At 38.4% G+C, this 19,846-nt stretch overlaps 2 protein-coding genes across 2 annotated transcripts; both read right to left on the bottom strand.

Annotated features, from left to right (window-relative positions):
- Positions 1-847: 847 nt before the first annotated feature.
- LOC103339476 (protein SEMI-ROLLED LEAF 2) lies at positions 848-11,353 on the bottom strand. The gene is made up of 20 exons (XM_089042724.1): positions 11,181-11,353; positions 10,703-11,019; positions 9,541-9,615; positions 8,503-8,618; positions 7,868-7,982; positions 7,611-7,739; positions 7,262-7,309; positions 6,975-7,165; positions 6,685-6,881; positions 6,269-6,561; positions 5,909-6,058; positions 5,380-5,808; positions 4,941-5,090; positions 3,869-3,944; positions 2,948-3,075; positions 2,477-2,677; positions 2,224-2,364; positions 1,910-2,023; positions 1,524-1,760; positions 848-1,315 (listed from the first exon to the last, which is right to left on the bottom strand). Exons 2-20 carry the CDS (start codon positions 10,847-10,849, stop codon positions 1,151-1,153), a joined length of 3,102 nt encoding a protein of 1,033 aa, XP_088898850.1. The 5' UTR covers positions 10,850-11,019; positions 11,181-11,353; the 3' UTR covers positions 848-1,150.
- A 1,301-nt stretch (positions 11,354-12,654) lies between these two features.
- On the bottom strand, positions 12,655-15,162 carry LOC103339386 (zinc finger (C2H2 type, AN1-like) family protein). Its single transcript, XM_008242670.3, has 2 exons — positions 14,784-15,162; positions 12,655-13,648 (listed from the first exon to the last, which is right to left on the bottom strand). The coding sequence occupies exons 1-2, from the start codon at positions 14,880-14,882 to the stop codon at positions 12,869-12,871; spliced, it is 879 nt and encodes a 292-aa protein (XP_008240892.2). The 5' UTR covers positions 14,883-15,162; the 3' UTR covers positions 12,655-12,868.
- Positions 15,163-19,846: the final 4,684 nt, after the last annotated feature.

The raw sequence follows: 19,846 nt of genomic DNA, 5'->3' as shown, positions 1-19,846 counted from the left end.
CTCATGTAGTTTTTGTTTAGGTAACAATCAATATAGACAAATCGATACTATTTTGCGTCGAATATAATAATCCCATGCGGTAATTATATGGCCACATTGAATTTCATTTGCTAATTTGATAGAGTATATGATTTGGACTTTGTTTTTTGTTAAGATAAGTTTCATTAAAAAGGAACTGATCATTACAAACAGGCCAATACATAACAGCTCAAGTCCAATTTATTACCACCATAGTTCTTCCATTCACATTGAAACCCCCCCTACAGATGCGTTATGTGGCATCCTTGTTCTTTCTTTTTCATTTTTCATTTAATTACTAGCATTTCATTGAAGCCCAGAAAAAGAATGGAGGCCGGAGCATTTCATTCAACCAGAAACAACGAAGAAAAGATTTTATCTGAGGCAGGAGCAGAATGCACAAGCAAGTGCAGTAGAGTGGTATTGAGTAAAACCTTGTTTGAGAATACAACCTAGAAATTAAAGAGAAGGAGAAGAGTGAAAAAGATGAGAAAGAAAATCTTAGATCTAGGTGGAAGCCCCAAACCACTGAACTTTTTCAGTTTTGTGCAAGCCCCACATGGACCAAAATGTTCTACAATTAACCACCCAAACTTCATGTTATGTTTCAATTTTGTGTCAAAGTTCACTTTCATCAAACTTTCCGTCAAATAATTGCAAGTGAGAAATAGCACTTGTATATATTGCAAGTAAAGATATGGCAAGAAATATAGCTCCATGTACATAGTGAGCTATAGAAGAAACCCAAGTGAGAACTATAGACATGTCTTGTGTCTGGGTAGCAGTGAAGTTTGCAAATCGCATACAGCTCCATAGTGACAATTGAAAGTAACAAATAAATGAAATTTTTTATTTAAAATCCGATCAAATCAGTAACGAGAAAGTCTACAAGGCTACGAGGACTTCACAAGACCAATTGTACAGTCAACTACTAAATGTTGGGAAAATGAAAAGAATGAAAGAATTGGAAACGAAAAGGGTTAAAAACTTGGTGGATGTTTGGTGACAACAATCTCTTCCTTAAGTAACAAAGCCTAAAAGAAGAAGGAAAAGCTATAAAAACAAAAAATTACCTAAAGCCGGTAACCCTTGAGCATTTTAAATTCACTGGATTACCAAAAATTTCCTTTCATCAGCAGCCTGCAGCTTTTAGGAAGTTATCATATGGACTTGAGGCCGGTAGTCTGAAGGAGTGGGGATGTTGCTGGTACTCAGTTGCACACATCATTGGGACACAGCCTGGGGTTTGAGGTGGTATGTATGAAGTGGCAGTCTGATTAGCAAAAGGATTACCGCTCTGCATTTCATTCAAGTTCACGATATTAGATTTTCACAGAGAGAGAAACGGTGAGAATTAGTTTGCATGCAGATCAAAATTCTGGAGAGTATGTATCTTTACAACTCAACTACATCAAAATTCCAGCCAGAGCACGTGCATGGTATGCGTAGATATATACATTGATATAGCACAAGTATCCATGGTTTAAGTTAAATCCAGGAAGTACCTTATGGGAACCGGCATCAGCTTGGAAATCGGACGTCATCCATTTCACATCATCGTTACGATTTTGTAAAGATAGGTTCATCAAATATTCCTGGTTCTGTTGGAAATTCATCAAACTGGACATCTTCTGCTGCTTTCCTATCAGGAGTGCCTCACAGTGGCCGGCCATTTCCTTGTAAGGCATATCAGGTGCATTTGAGATTGACAACCTTCCAACTTGATGTGCTGTCTCCAGGACCTGAGTGCATAAAGCATGCTTTCAAAATATTGTCATGATGTACCTTCCTCTCTCTGAATTTTGCTTGATTAACAAACCAACAAAAGGCTACATTTCTTTTAAATCAATAAAAGCTATAAATAAATAAAAACATGTAGTGGCTAACATACTGATTCCATAAGTTGATTGACACTCAAAAGATCAGGAAGATTAGCAGAGTTGTTCTTTTGCCTATCAAATGAACCTGGAAAAGAATCATCATCCAAAGAAAATATTGGAGCATCCTGCATAACAAGAATAAAATTATGAGTCCCAAGCATTAAGAAAACTTTTTAGATAAATAAGTTGATTGATTCCCATCTTTCTTGCTCAACGCTTATGTAATAGTTGCCACCCTGACACACAAGACATGGGATCTTCCCTACCAACAAAGAAAAGAGGGAAAAAAAAAAGAAGAGAATTGAAAGCTATGCAGGGAAATTACCTCCTTAATAGCTTCACTATTGCTCAAATCAACCTGATATAACTTTTGCGGAGCATCCATGAACAACTGGGCTCCCAGTGGACACACGTCATCAGGTAAGAATTCACTGACCAGCTGCTCCCTTATAGTAGACAGTTCAGACTGCATAACAGCTCCTTATTCATTATTGATATTATAGTACAAATGACTCTTGTTTTCTTTTATTATCAAAAGGCAGTCGAAGTCGCTTAAATCAATTGGTATAAAAGCTTACATCTGACAATTTGTCCAAGCTCTTCACAATTTGAGAAGCAAAGAATTCCCTTGTTTGCTCTTCAGTGATCGCTATTTCTGATAGAGATTTTAAGGCCAAAATATCGTCTTCTTTAGATCCATAAGCAATTGTGGGATGGTCAGATCCAGTCTTAACAGCCTGCAACTTGCGATCTTCAACCAAATGTAGGAACGGATCAACCTGAATAAGAATATAATGGTTTCAAATCTATTTCCTGAGCTAAAAAGATGTTTAATTACGGAAATCTCACATAAAAGAAACCATAAGTACTGGCTTACTTTCTTTGTGTCTTCCAAGTGCTTGGAATCGATTAATTTAAGCAATAAATCACAAGCATATGCAAGAAAATGGTTCTTAAAGAGAATTTAGATCTTATGGGACCTCAGAAAATCACATACAAGACAATCTATGTGAATAAAATATAAGCTTTATTTACAATATACCACATACCGTTTTATCCATAAGCGATGCCTTGGCTCTATGAACAAGAGAAAGAATATTGTATGCTTTTGATAGAAAGAGAATCATTGATGTTGCCAGGGTAAAGAGGGACCTGCGACGCGATGGTGGCAATGGCCCTGAAATGAAAGAGGGAAAGTTGCTATCTGACATCCCAATCATGCAAAGTCAAGCTTGTTCAAAATTTCTTGAATTCAATATGGCAATGGGCGCAAGAAGAAATATTAATTATTTTGCACATAGGTGGAAGAGTAGAAATTAAATATATATTTTTATTCCTAGAATTGGAGTCTCGGCTATATGTATAATACTTTGGCTATTAATAATAGTAATTATTATGATTACAACCTAATAATATTACCAAAAATTATTGTTATTATTGTTTTGTTGTTAGTTATGTTAATAGAGGCCTTCTTAAAGGTTAGGGAGAGTTTGGCATATCGATACAAGAAATACTGTGAGCATGCTTAACCTCAATTTCTATGCTACATCAATTTGGTATAACAGCAGTCACTGCCCTACAGCTGTTCAGTATCAGAGCAATCATTGTCCTCCATTATAAAGTATAGATTAGGGAAAGGGGTCAGCCTAAATATATCCTAAACCGATTGATATACAACTAGAAAAAGAATCAGCAGAATTTGTTCAAATGCTAATACTGAGTTCAAAGTTGTCAGAACTCAATTATGAAATTTTTTAGAAACAAAAGTTCGCTGGTACAACCATGTCATCCAGCCTATAACTAATGTTTTACTTACTTTTATATACATCTATCTTTAGTTCGAAGGTTTCTCATGTTTTCTTCTCTTGCTAATATTAGTAAATGGAAACAATAAATAACGGTATATTGTCATTAATTGAAACACATGCATAGAAAGTATGAATTTAGTTTGGGCAGACTGTGGGGCTCACCTTCTTCAGTAAGAGAGATGTCCCGCAAGGAAAATGCTAACTGGAAACTTTGAACAAGAACCTCGACACTGGAATGCTGCAAAAAACGATGAACAATAAGATGAACGAAAATAGGGAAAACAAGGCAATAGATACGAAGGGAAAAAAAAAAAAAGTCCCAGCATCTCTTTATAGAATTGGCAAAAGTTCTACAGTCATCCATGAATTCATAATAGCAGTTAAACTCTGAAAAATGAAATTATAGTCACATGGTTCTATTTCTACCATATACTCTCAGAGTTTTCCCCTGATGACAATACCCTCTTAACTACATAGCACAATGACCTATGAGGTGGTAGGTGAGCTGTGAAGCTTATAAAGCATTTAGAAGCAGTTCTGGAAAGAAAAAAGTTTTCATGAGCTTCAAACTAGCAAGGAACTAAGACGGGTTTTGTCGTAATCAAAGAAGTTATGTTATCATTTTCCATCTATATCATATCAAAAGGCATTAACTCATCAGAATGTTTTTGAATATTCAAACAAAATGACAAGGTTTTCTTTTCTTCTTTTACTTTCCCCTTTTAATCTATGAAAATAGAATGTCATCTCTCATTCTATTGCAATTGCATGATAACCAAAGCTACCCCAACTGTTGCAAGGTGCCGTGGTATATGACTGGAAGTCTACGGAAGAATCCCTTTCTAGTCCCTAAGTCCAAAAAAATGTGACTAAGACAAGACGATACAGAATAAATTAAAGACATTCTGAAGAAAAAGAACAAAAAACAAAAGTAGGCGCTTAATATTTCAGAAAGACTGAAATGAACAAAATGCCTGTAACATTTTAATGCAGTTCCAGTTAAAAAGAGGCTTCAGAAAAAAGAAAAAGGGATGATTAGCCGTCCTCATGCTCCCTGCTTGAAAGAAATTAATTTTCTAGATGTATTAAGCAGTAACAAGACATAATGCAAACATGCAAAATATAAGGAGTTCCAACTAAGTGAAAGCATCATAAAAAGAAAAGAACATAGAAAAGGCATCGCCAAAATATATAATAGAAAAGACTAATCAAGTAACATTGTTCTAGAAATTACCTTGGCCCGAGAGAAAAGTGATACGAGGCTATGCGTATGAGCAATTGCTTCATAGTTTTCGGGCATGTTCCCAGGAGAGAGGGATTGTGCCCAAATTGATAAAAGCAAGAGAGTTATCTGGTGGCTGCTCAACCTGAGGGAATTGGCTTCCTGAGGTTTAACAAATGCAAAGACACAAAATCATTAGGAAATGCCAACAATGTATATCAAGCTAGCATCCTTTCCCTCATGTGCAGCCCCATTCAGCACGTGGAGAGACAGAGATTGGAGGTTTCAATATAATTCTGATTTTAATTAAAATTACCCAACCCTCTTCAATAAACTAAGTAATTTCACTGTAAGCCCCTTGCCAACTAGATAAGTACATTGAAGATGGTTAAGAATTTCATAAGTTTTAAGGAAAAGCTAAAGTAAAGAAACTAAAATTGTTAAAACTCACATGTTCCTTGGTCGAATTGCTCATAGAAATTTCATTTGGTGTTGAAGGTGCAGGCGAAATTTTCAAGCTATATGTCCGACTATAAGATGATTTCAATCTGCTCAGAATCCCATTATTGGTGTCTCTTTGTTCCCTTTCATTAACAACATTTTCATCATTGTCTTCACAAATACTTTCCCGCGAAGAAATTTTTTCTCTTCTTAGCTTCTCAAAAAGGGCTGCTGAAGAAGAAAATACAGATACAGTTCTTGAGAGTGTCCTCGGAAAATCCAAGGCCTTTTTTGATTCAGTATTGGATGAGGATAGACCAGGGCAAACTGAAGATGGCACAAGAACAACAGAGAAGACACGATGAGCTCCAACACGTGTTTCATGGTCTGGATGGACCATAGCTGGGAGTAATTGATGAAACAGTGCCTCAGGAAAAGCCTAAAGAAAGATTATAAATAAATAAATTATAAATTATTTATAAGACTGAAAGTATCTCAGAAAGACAATTAAGTAAAAGACCATACATTATACTACTTGCCTTGTTTTGATAGGACAAGTTGGGTAAGGAAGCTACAATTTGAGCAGTACGATAAACAGCAGAAATTGTAGTCCTGGCTATAACTGTAATAGTTGAGATATTTTCCAACATAACAGCCATAGCATCAAGAATTGGCCCTGGTTCGCCAACCTGTTCGACAATGACAGCGTGGTTATTGTACAGTTGATAAATTCAGTAACAATCTCAGTGAAATTTGAGCATATGGAAACTTATAAGGACTATTAAACTATTTGAAATGATAAGACCACTAACAATGCAAGCAATTCTAAATCAAAACTAACATGATGACGGATTTGTGGGTACGAGATTAATTCAGTAACTGTAGCAGATTAGTATTACCTTATATGATAACTGTACAAGGCACTTATCCACCTCTTCTCTAAAGCTTCTGTTCCATTTTATTACATCTGTTCCCAGATTATCATCATCAAGCGAGCAGTGTATGCTCTTCCTCAAATGCCTCATGACATCACTTACTGCACCAATTATTGCCACAGAGGGCTCAATTTTGGCAAGTTGAGAAAGGGAGGTGGTAACCTCCACTATGTCGAGCTGCATGTTGGGTTGTTTAAGGACATTTTTGTGATCGAGATGCTTGATTAAAATGGAGAGCAAAACATGAGTATTTTGCCCTGCAACAACCAAAGATTAAAAAGGCTGAATAAGTTATCAATGGAAGACTAGAGGAACAGAATTTATGGTTGAAAGAGCTCATAGGACCTCAAAATAATGCATAAAAAATTAAAATTAAATACCAGAAGTATCCATCAAAAGTTGTATATCCTTTAGCACTGGAAAGGCAAGACCACGTTCAGGAGACCATAAATTTCCATTATCGAAGTAACGGAACACAGATTCCAGGACACGCCTTATTGTTGTAGCCTCCTTGGCCAGCTTTGCCATGTTGTGCAGACAAACCCTTGACCAAAAGCAGGGGTTCTTGGCATCTTCCCTATAGGATAAGAAAAGAAATAAATAACCGATATGCATATTGAAAAAACAATGAAAAGGTATCGGAAAAAATCTTGTGCCAATAGAGATATACACTTTCACATTTAGTTCGCCTTTTTCATCAACAATGGAGCTCCAAGAAGGAACATTGATTTTGACATCTGGTGAAGGAGAAACATGACCCTCATTTTTTCGCACCTCCTGCACCCACCGGCTCTTGGAACTTTCAAGGTTCTCTGAAGGATATTTATGACCTCCATAATTTTCCAAGACTACTGCGACAATCTGATTTAACATAAGGGAAAAAAACAATGTCAAGAGGACTATACCAAGATTACTTGCAAGTTGAAACAAGATTTAAGAAACTTCCAATGCACTTACATTATCGAACTCGACTGATATATGGGAGTGCTCACCCATAAACCAAACCTACAAAGAAAAGGTAGACAATTCAATTTCACATTCGATATATAGGTTCCATCGTTGGGAAAAATGTTGCGGAAGGCATAAATTGCCAACAGAGTATCATTATATTATTTTACTTTTAACAGCTTGAACAGGTAAATAATATACAGGAATTCATTGTTCATGGTTAAGGGGATAAAATTGCTAAATATAAGGAATACTGATAGCATTTTGCATTCTGAACCACACATGCATTCAACGTGTCATAAACTTATTGCTAAGGTATAATGGTAAGCTTACAACAAACGTAATATTAAGGAAATACCATTGAAGAAAGGGCTTGCAGCGCAGCCGAACATAGATTGTTTGCTCTTTCATCTTCCCCTGGCTCTTGAGCTATCTGACAGAGTTTTGGAATAAAGCCTTCTAAGTTAAACATGTAAGTTCCATCCTTCTGCAAAATTCAGTGAGACAAATTGAGTTTGGAATTTTATGTAGGCAACATGGTAATAAATTACATGTGAAGCTTAGTATCCGATGATTTATGACTAAATATAAAAGTACATTTACAAACCCACAAACCTGATTATTTACAAAGTTAAAAAGGGTCTGACATCCTATAATTTGCATTTCATCTTGTCGTGTTTGATCCAGCAGAGTATGCATAATGCTGAGTAAGCTACTCGCAAAGAGACGCCTATGAAAAGTCATTGAATAAAAATCAATACACAAAAATATAAGCACATATATACATATGTATAGAGAGAGAGAGAGAGAGAGAGAGAGAGAGAGAGAGAATGAGTGATATCTTTCCAGATAATTGGCATTTTATCCTGCTAGAATGTGGATTAGAACTGCACATTCAGACATATGATTCCTCCTCAATGGTCCAGATTCACACAAAAAACTTTACGTGGGGATCCTGCATTCAAACAGTTCTATAGGTCGTTCACACAGCCCTTAACTTTTTAGTTTCTGTTTCCCAGTTAGAATAAGGTTGATTCCTTCATGGTGTACCATAGGGTTTAGGGTTTAGCTCTAGGGTTTATGTGTTGGCCATATGTTTAAACCTTAAACCCTCAAAGGGACCACTTTAAAAGAATATTTTGGCGCTTCATTCGAACAGCGCGGGATCTCGTTTAAGAAGCAGACAGTATGTGTGTGTGTGTGTGTGTAAAACCATTATAATATAATTAAGAATGAGAGAAATAACTCACATTTGCTCCTTACAAGAAATCAGCAATTTATTGTAGATGCACATGACAATTTTTGTGGAGCGAAAATTCTCATTCCGCAATTCTTTGTAACACCTTTGCTCAAGAAAATTTGTGATCTGCTCACACAATTTACAACTTTAGTCAAAAGAGAAAGAATGCTTGAAGTATTTATCAGCAGACGGGGCTTAATCATAAAGTGATCTTAAGAAAATTTGTAAGAAGTTGCTCCTGGGAAATACTATAATTACAAAAGATATTTCACTCTATGCAGAAAGCAAGGCTACATTCTTATTCAAAATTTATCGCAAGGTGATATATATCACGTATTTGGTGCAAGAAAAAGCTTTGAATCCATAGGCAACACCAGAGAGAGAAAAAAAAAGAAAAAGAAGAGAAGGTAAAATAATATAGAAAGGTTTAACCCTCGCTTTCTAGCAGTAACTGATCTGAAATCCACATCTTTGTTGTATGACAGCTTTTATCTTTGCAATTCCTAAGTGTTCGTTTTCGCAATGGATAAGTCTTCCGTTAACAAATACATTTCAGACTTGTTGCCATAGCCCTCAGGAAACACACACACACACACAGAGTATATACACTTATGAAGAGAGGTTGAGAGAGAGAGAGAGAGAGAGAGAATATATTGTGAGTTCATAGTAACTACATGCATATACGCCATGCGTTCAATGCGTACACCATATGTTTCCTCACACACAGTGTTTTTTGACTTACTAATAACTACATGCATACATGCCATGTTGCAAAACATACACCTTAGTTTCTCTTTTCTCTCAACTCTTTTGGTTAATTTATTTCCTGATGTTTTCTCCGTCTCTCTGTTTCTGTCTATGTCTTCTTTTGACACTTATTATCAATTAAATTACTACAGTAATCATTTTGTAGAGTTATGATGAGTTAACTAAGTTATATGCTAAGAGCACTCAAAGTAATATATATATTTTAGTGAAGCATTTGATTGAGAAAAGAGGCCTAGCTTAAGACATATTAGAGTAACGATTTACATGATATCATTTATACCTTCGGAATTCGCAAAGGATTTTTGGCAGCATATTCACACAATTTTCCAATCTTCCGATCATTTGGTCCTTCTTCCTGTCAAGTGTATAGAACAAGTCCTGAATCTTGATATAAATATAAATTTTTTGGGGCAGAATAATAAACGGAGAAGGGACATGGATCACTAGGATAGTGAAAAAACATCGATGTCAAAAATGCATAATCAAACAAAATGAATCATACTTGTAAAACATATGTCATGAAGAATTTAGATGCATCATGCTCAATGAAACAACATTTTTTAAGAAAAGCCAGAAGACCAGGATGCACAATCACTAAATTCAGTGCAATGGCACAAAACCTGGAAGACAATCTCGGAATATTCATATTTGTAAAGGATCCAAAGAAATAAAGTTGATGGCTTCTAACCATAGTGTGAAAGGCACTGTCACGCGGTATACAAAAAGGTGAAAGTCATAATCAGTTTCAGCATTTATTTAGATCACTATCATCTGAAGTTATGCAATACGAGTCTTTACTAGACAATGATGCATGCTGCATAAATTCTCAATTCAGCTGCACATGGCACACAACACTAGCTGATACACTGTTTTCAATCAGTTATCAGATATCTGTCTACATGATTGTGTTCTGAAGTTGCACAATATGCATTTTACTCAAAATGAGGTTCTTGCTCATCAATTAATTCAGGAATTGAGATGACTAGACCCTGTTTCCAACATGGTATTAAATAGATATACAGGTTAACACATACAAAATGAATGGGCAGATAATCAGTCAGTTAACTCAAGTACCACTTACAGGTTACGATGTTATAATTTTAGTTTAAATTATGTAAAGGTTGGAAGCAAGTTATAAAGAACCTTCCTCTCAGTTTCAGTTCACTGAGGGAAAAACATTACTTGGATTTTAATGTCAAATGGTTGCATTTGCACAGCATAAGTCCAACATCTATCAAAGGACTAAATATGTACAACATCAACACTTCTCCAAACCCACAAAAATGCACACAGGCATGACATACATTATCATCTGGAAGAGTCTCTCTTCACAAAAAGTAGGCAACAATAACAAGAACCAACTTAGAAACAAGTAGCAATGACACTTTTAAGATAGAATGCAACAGCAACCAATTATGATAAAAAAAACATGAAAAACGAACCTGGTTACGAGGGAAAATGTCAGCTATGAGCTTCTTGTACCTCTTGACGGGCTGTCTAGACCTGGCCCGCAATGCCGGGCAGAAGAAACAAAGGCCACCACAAGCAGGCAAAACTTGGCGCGAAAGTACCCCCGAAACGGCACTCATTTTTGAATTCAAGATACATACAATTCACTTCACACAGATATGAAAATGGGCACCCCAGAAATTGGCCTTTCTTTCCCTTCCAAATCTATGAGGAAAGCTCTAGGTGCAGAGAAGGGAAAGAAAGGCTCAAAAACTGAGATGGGTATCTCTCAAATTGTACAAAAACCAGCCTGAGATTAACAAAATCCCCAAGTCACAAACCTCAAAAACCAATCAAAACCTCAAGAACAATGCAATGCCAAAGTGGGTGACCAAAAGGGTCCAAGAGAAAACCCAAAAGTCATCACAAACTTGATCAATTTGTACAGAATTTAACTGTTGAGAAAAATACCTCGTTTGAATGCCTGCAAGAGCAGACCTGAGGCTGGAAAAATCCACCTTATGCCATGCAGAAAATCCACCGGAATTCCAGCATATTCCACCGCGATTTCTTTTGTGTCTTCCCTTTTTTGTTTTAAATTTGAATTTATACTCAAAATAATATCCGTCCAGCCTTCCAATAATGATACAGAAAAAAAAACGTATACACGTTTTAACGGTTGAACTTGTGGGCCCCAGGGGTTGGTAGCTAGATTACTAGGACTGTTTGATTTGTGGGGCCCATGCCGACGTGGGTGCATAATATATTAACGTTTTTCTGGTGACAGACGTGCAATGCATTGCTTGCTCTCTTTCGACAATTAATTTATTTCTTTGTTTTTTTTCCAACGACTTTTGACAGTTAATTTACCTGCATGGGAAAAATGAGAAGAAAAAAAAAGACTGGGACTATATTTTTTCGTGTTGGCAATATTTATATATTTCTAAAATCTCTACATTGAAATTGATTTCTGTATCAATTTATTAATTTTACTAATCTACCTTTATCGTATTAGATTTTTTTCTACAGTGGTTAGGTTTCAAAAATAAATTTCTTAAACGATGTCAATTTGATTTCTTTACAAATTTAACCATAAGAACCTCTTTGCATCCAATTGTGTTCAAATCCTCGCTCTATTAAAGTTCTAGAATTCTTAAGCTTTACAAAGGAACCCGAATCAAACCTAAATCGAATCCAATTTGACTGAGAATCAAGCCCCCTTTTCCCACTTAGTAAAAACCCTAAATTCCTTTTTTTAATCCTCTAAGTTAATCGAGCTTTTACATGTTCTGATAGCTAGATTGAGGTGAAGTAAGATGGTGAAATTGAGAAAAATAAGATGATGAAATTGGGAAAAATGAAATCACGGTGACCAAATTTGTTTTCGAGCCAAACCTAAGTGACGAAAAATGATTTTTGCTCTTCTTTTTTTGTTTGGACAATGAATGTATACTTGGAAGTTAAATATAATAATAGTTGAAAAATGAAAGAAATATAGATCATTGGCATTTTTCACAATTGATTTGGTGATTTGACAAACAGAAATACAAAAGGAAAATAGAAATAGAAATGACAACAACAAAGATGACAAATAGATGAGGTTGAAATAAGATTAAGGAAAATTATTAGGTTGATAATTGTTTTCTATTCCTTAAAGCAAGGTAGAGGTGTAATAATTCAAATTGAGATTTGAAGCATAATTCAAAATGAAGTGGTAGACAAATGGACGCACTCAAGAGTCTCCTGTCACATAATTAAACCGCCCGGCACGATTATGACACGCACTAAACACTAATTAATCAGGGTCATGCTGGATTTGATTTGATTTTTTATTTTTTATAATTGTACTTCATACAAATTTTTTAATTAAGATGAAATAATTTAAAATAAAAATATTGAAGAAAATTAACTTCATTAACCATGGTGGCGCAATACCTAGCCAGTAGAGAAAAATATGAAAAGATTTATGAGGATGGTCCAGATCTCATTTGGCTTTCAACAAGTGATGTTAAAGGATTCACAAAAGAATAACTTTGTATTTAATTTTACAGCTAAAACACAAATAATTTGACTGAATGCTCAAAAGATACGTGCATTGTCAGTGTGATAATGAATTTATACCCAATAGGTAATACATACACTTTCTCCAAAAATGATACCTATGCTCTTGATGTACCACCATGATCTCTCTCAACGTGCTCTACGAGCGCTACTGGATCACGAAACCCTTTACTACATTTAGGGCAGGCATCGATTGTCATCTTCTTCACCCCAGCTCTGTTGCCACCCTTCTCATGGACTTTTTCTACGTGGTCTACAAGAGTGGTGACTGAGGAAAACTTAGCACCACACTGCGGACACTCTTCCAGTTGCCCGTTTCTACTCCCACTGCTGCTGCTCTGCCCCACTCCATCCTTTGCTATCTGCCACTTCTGGCTAAGTTCGCTACTCAATTTTGCTACACTCGCTTCAGCTGAGGCTCGAAAAGATGAAGCTGCAGTAAGAAAGCTATTACTCCATTTAGAGGAAGACGCAGCAGGAGCATGGTTGGGCTTTGACACTTCTTTCCTACTCCTACTTAAAAGGCCTGAAAAAGGAAAGCCTGCTGTCGGTTTCTTGGGTCCCGGACACTTGTGATCAGGTCCAAATCGATGCTTCAAACAGTGGTCGACCGTGCAGTCCCTGCACTTGATTGTGTTGGAGAATGTTAAGAGCTCCTTGCAGCCAGGGACAGGACACTTTTTCTTCTTTGTGGCTTTCTCATAATTAGAAGGGTCGCATTCAGCGTTAACATGTCTCTCCCAAGTAATGTTTGCATCTTCATCTGGAATTAGATGAACTCCTTTGGCGCAGAGGGGACAGATGACAACAGTGACATTTTGTCTGTCAGCCTTTGGACAATTATGCTTAATATAGCTTCGATGCTCCAAACAAAATACCTGCAAAATGTTAGGCTTATGTCAATATAAGAAAATAAAAAAGAAAAAAGAAAAAAAGAATGATCCCAATAAGCAGAAACAATGTAAGAGAATAAAATCTACAATTTAGGAAAATGGATGATCGCAGAAAGATTGAAGACAACACCATTGTATTAACCTACATAAATAAGAACTACAGAATCAAATGGAATGATGCATCCCAACCCCCAACTCTGTTTGGTTAGCATACATTTAGGGCATATAAAAATTTGGTGAAATTCACAAGATATACGTGGGGGCATACACTACTTTATAGAAAAGTAATTAAGAAGAAAAACTAATGATCTAAAAGGTTGTGAGAACATTCCACAACTAGGCAACACAATTCACTTCCCTTTTGAAAGAGGAGCATTTTTGCTCACCACTTTGGAAGGGGTTCCTTTTGTACTAAACTGAGTTTTGGTTTAGTTTTTCACTCCTCCCTTATTTTGTTTGTTTCTCTTGTAAGCATTGCTTTCTCTTTTTTCAAGTTGAATGAAATTAGAGTTCTTTGACCCAACAAAAAAAAACCATAGTTCCATAAATGCAAAGCAAAGAGTTAACTATGGTTATGTCGATGAACACGTGTCAAGTGATGAGAAAGGTGGTGAGGGTACACCTTGGGTTAAAGTAGTGAGCAAAAATATTTCTAGGTTGATAATGTTTCCCCATTTATTTTCCTACTAGTAAACAGTCAAATAATATAAAAACTCTGAGCATACACGGCAATGCAACATGATGTACCATTATTTAAAACAGTTCAGAAATGCAATATCACCCGATAAAGTCAATAATAGTTACTCGAGCACAACCCAAGACCAGAAATTTCCTGGAAACTTCTTGTAAATTCCCAGAGAATGTTGTTATGCATAGTTCCAAATGGACAAAATTTCGAATTTTGATCAGATAAATTTATTTCGGGATCTTCCTCTGTTTCTTTTTTCAAGAAATAATAATTCTTACCCCAATCCAATGCAAATTCTCCAAGCAAACCAACATAACATAATCTCAATCCCAATAACCAAAATAAAAATTTCAAAACACACATATTTCTTAACATTTGATGTTCACATAAGCATGGAGGTATATAATTCACAGAGAGAGAAAGAGAGAGGACCTGATGGCAGCTATCGCAGGTGAAGGGCAAGAAATCGATCTGCTGGCAATCGGCGACGTAGCAATGCCGACCCAGATCTGGAAACTCCGGAGTTCCCATTAAAATTCGTATACAGAAGCTCCTCGCCAATCAACGAACCAAGAAATTAACACACAGCATGCAGCAACAGGACGAACAAGATGGGATTCTATTCGCAACCAAACAATCCAGTATAAGATTCGACGAGATTTTGTAGTCCCGAGATTTGTTCCGGGATTGGATTGTCCGAAGCTTTTTCGATCTTGCCTTCCGCGGATACAGAAGGACACCAAATCCGCGGAATCCCAAGTCTACGCCAAAGTTTTCTCCACAAGAGACAGGGTCGTTTGAAGTCGCCCCCGAGTTTTGTTTAGAAACAAAAACAAAAAAGAAAAGAAAAAGGAAACTTTGAGGAGTGAGCCTGAGATATTGGAGCCCATGGGCTTGCTAAAACTAGGATTTGTATTTACCTGGGCTGATATGTGGACTGGAGTATTTGTCGAGGTGAAAATCTATTTTTACATTAATATTTATCAAAAAGTATATAACCGGATAAGAAAATCGTAGCTCAAGTAATTAAGATTGGTGCACAGATTATCTTATTTCCATTTTCAACATTTAAGTAAATGTCGAAGTAAATGTTGAAGACTGGTGCACAGATTACCTTATGTCGAAGTAAATGTCTTTGTTCTTTTACTTTCATTTATTTTTATATTACTTCATTTACTTAAGTTACGTGCTAATGGAGAACAACTAATCAACACAAGACCGTCAGCAAGCATGTGCAAGAAGAAGATCTAACATATGCTTAGTGTAGAAGATGTCAGCAACAACAAGGATAGCACTCCTTACATATCTAACAAAACAAGCATTATATGCTTGGATCCATGCCATCACAATTTTAAACTTTTACAATCAAATACTTGATGATATACTGATATGCCATCTTGCCTTTCTCGCAAATAATTGTCAATTTGTAACAGAGATATCATTACATAAAAGCATTCCATGTATAGTTCCAAAAATTGTAGCATGTTTAATCTGTATCCCTTATGAATTTAAGAACATCAGAAACAGAACTTACAGTAGGGAAGCTCCTTGACTAATATTCCTTCATCTCTGTTGTCCTCTGCATCCAAGCCAAGTGATAAAGTTTCATATCCATATGAGATGAAGTTTAGGAATCCTACACGCTGCAAATCTTGAAGGAAGAAGATGGATGCTGTGCTTGTAGACTTATATCAGATCCCAAATCAGATGGAGGTACTTCTTTCCTTGCAAGTTTGATGTATTTCAACCTTTAATGGATTTAATTTTGCATAAATTTCAGCACTATTTGGATGGCCCATATCACTTGCGACAAAATAATGAAACTTATTATCAACTTCGATCCAGCTGCAACCTGCTTTTTTGTTTACTTTCAAGTCATTCATAACAGTTCTAACCTTAGCAGCATCATCAAACATTCCTCCCCTAGCGTGCATATTTGAAACAAGTATATAAGACCCGGCCTCTCTAGGTTCCAATTCAAGCAAACATTTCGCAGCTAACTTGCCAAATGTCAAATTCCCAAATAACATGCACACATTGACTGAAGTTCTCCAAAGCATAGGTGAGTCTGGAAATGGACTTCTGTTGATGAAATCGATGGGTTCTGAAAAATTCTCAGATTGACCCAAAAGATCAACCATGCATGCAAAGTGCTCAATTCCTTACTTAGCCCCATATTTTGACTCCATTTCATTGAATAAGCGCAACCCAGTTTCCCAAAATCCAGTGTAGCTGCAGGCTTGAAGAATGGCCAATAACGTTGTCTCATCAGGGGCAAATCCTTCTTCTTTCATATCTTCAAAAAGAGAAAGTGCTATGTTGCCTTCTCCATGGAGGGCATATGCAGATATTATGGCATTCCAGGATACACAATCACGAGTGTTCATACTGTTTACACCATAATCAACCGAGCATATCCGGCATCAAAGCATCAACACCGTGACATGTGTCACCACCACAGTGACTTGCAAGAGTCCCACATCGAAATTCTATGCAAACCTCCCACTTTCACCTCCCTATAAATAGGGAGTAGTATCATGTGAAAAGGGGACTTCTTCTCTCCACTTGGAAGAGGATCCGGGTCTCAGAGCTAGACCCTAGGGCTGGGGACTCTCTCCTAGATCCCTAGCCTGGGCATCTCACTTGTCATCTTTATATTCGGGTCCAACCTCATGTATAAATGTAATCATATACTATTATAATGAGAACATACTTCTCCGTGGACGTAGCCCATTCATTAAGGGTGAACCACGTATATCTTGTCTTCTTTACATTTATCGCTTGCCCAAGTCTTTACATACATGCTTAAGGTTTTCACCTTCATCCCCCATCCATCATACCTCATCACTAAGTTGGGCTCAATCTTGGCTTGACCATTTTGAGCATCAACAGTTTGGCGCCGTCTGTGGGAATCGATACAAAAGGCTTATGACGTTCTCCCCTTCCTCAGTGCCCTTCGGCACCCATACAATCTTCATCATATAGCTTGAGTGATGCCTTCGGCACCCAACCATCATTTGGCATGAGCTATGCCTTCGGCACCTATCCATTAATCGGCGCAAGCGATGCCTTCAGCACCCCGCCATTATTCGGCACCCACCATCAACCGGCGTGAAACATGCCTTCGGCACCCCTGTGCCTAGCCACAATGCCTTGCAACATGCGAGCTTTGTGTTGCCTTCGGCACTCCGTGCCTGGCCACATTTTGTGTCGCCTTCGGCACCATCGTGCCTAGCCACATTGCCTTGTGACACGCAAGCTTTGTGTCGCCTCCTGCACCATCGTGCCTAGCCATATTGTCTTGCGACACGCAAGCTTTGTGTCGCCTTCTGCACCATGGTGCCTAGCCACATCGCTCTGCGATACGCAAGCTTTGTGTTGCCTTCTGCACCCCCGTGCCTAGCCACATCTTATGTCGCCTTCGGCACCATCGTGCCTGGCCACATTGCTTTGCGACACGCAAGCTTTGTGTCGCCTCCTGCACCATCGTGCCTAGCCACATCGCTCTGCGATACGCAGGCTTTGTGTTGCCTTCAGACCCCCGTGCCTAGCCACATCTTGTGTCACCTTCGGCACCATCGTGCCTAACCACATTGCCTTGCGACACGCAAGCTTTGTGTCGCCTCTGGGACCATCGTGCCTAGCCACATCTTGTGTTGCCTTCGGCACCATCGTGCCTAGTCACATTGCCTTGCGACACGCAAGTTTTGTATCGCCTTCGGCACCATCGTGCCTAGCCACATCGCTCTGCGACACGCAAGCTTTGTGTAGCCTTCGGCACTATTGTGCCTAGCTACATCGCTCGGTGACACGCAAGTTTTGTGTTGCCTTCAGAGCCCCCGTGCCTAGCCACATCGTGTGTCACCTTCGGCACCCTCGTGCCTAGACCCATCGCCTTGCAGCATGCAATTCTTATGCCTTCGACACCTGGCCTTGCATGGCTTGCATGGCCAAGCCACCATTTCAACCCAAGGAACCACCTTCCGGTCACGTTGAAAAAGTCTCAACTTATGGGTGGCCAAATATCCCAAATGCATCAAGGATATCACCATGCATGGCTTGCGCATGGCCAAGAAAAAATTACTCCAGATAAGATTTCTCTTCTTACATATAAATATCGCATATGAGCATGTGATATTTAAATAATTCATTGCACAATCCTATTCAACAATATGGTTCATGAATATTGCATATCAGTAAAGGCTGTCCGGGCCACTTTGAAGATGCTCCAATTTGGCAAGTGCCAAATATTCCAAGTCACCGACAACATCACTTTGCAGGGCTAAGGAGGCCAACCACAATTTCAATCCAATGAGAAGCCCACATGACAACTAGCTGAAAGTCGAAGCAATTTAGATGGCGAGCCATACGGCACCCAGACCACTAAACTTATCAAAACACCTAATGGGAAGCGACTTCAAATTCAACGACATTCAAGGGCGCACCCAAGGACACTTGGAAAATTTCTCAGGGCACCCAAGGACACCGAATGGCAACCACGCCCCACCTTCTCCGGAAAATTTTCACCAAGTTTCAAATGGCCCAGCTCCAATTTCAAGTGATCAAGTATTTCGCACCAGTGCACAGGCCCACAAAAGTGATCCCCAAACTTATCGCACCGAAGGCCCAGCAGCTCCCCTTTGAGATGTGGCCTAGGCCTCTTCCAAAACAGCCCACACCGAAGGACTACCAACAAACAAAGATCATCAAAACGAATCCTAGGCCACTTGCCGAACGGCAAGCATGGTGCAGAAGGCAGAAGGAGGCTCACGAAAAATCTCCTTAGGTCCGGCTCGCCCAGCTCCAAGGCAAATCCAGCTCCAAATCCCAGCTGTTGTTGCAGCCTTCTCCTTTCTCTAAACACTAACTAAGGGCCCAAGATCACCTTCCAAAGGCCTAGCTCCACTCGACAAACTATTCAGCAAGGTCCGAACACCTGCCGAAGGTTCAGAGCACAACAGAAAATCAGATATCAACGCTCCAAATCAGCTTGCCAAAGACCCCAACACTTTCATGAGGTCTTAAAATTTCTCAAGCCACCCTTGCCGAACGGCAGGGGTTGAGCTTTGGATAGAAACAACTCCTCCCTGCCGAAACAAAAGGCCCAGCCACGCTTTAAAAGGAAGGGCCCGGCTCGTGTAGCTTAGCCAACTTTACCAAGCCCGGCTACATTGACCCCAAGCTTGCAACCAACCCAGCTCAAGTGATCCGGACCTAGCTCCGGACTTGCCAAGAAGAACCCGTCAGAACAAAAATGAGCACAACATATATATAGTTTCTCAACCCACCCTTGCGAACGGCAAGGGTGAGCAAACACAAACTGGCTTCACAAGATACAAGAGGCCAAGCTCTTTTTACTCACCAAGCTCGGCCCACTTCACCAAAAGCTTAGCTCCAGACGACCTAGCCCCTCATCCAAGGCACAACCCCGAGCTGACCTGCCGAAGGTTCAAACAAAATGCAGATAAAATTAGCTCAAACTTCCAACGAGCTCA

This window comes from Prunus mume, linkage group LG8, assembly GCF_029339155.1.
Source record: "Prunus mume cultivar Tortuosa linkage group LG8, ASM2933915v1, whole genome shotgun sequence".
NCBI lineage: Eukaryota > Viridiplantae > Streptophyta > Magnoliopsida > Rosales > Rosaceae > Prunus > Prunus mume.
Note: the sequence above shows the minus strand (reverse complement) of the source record. Positions and strands in the feature narration are given on the sequence as shown.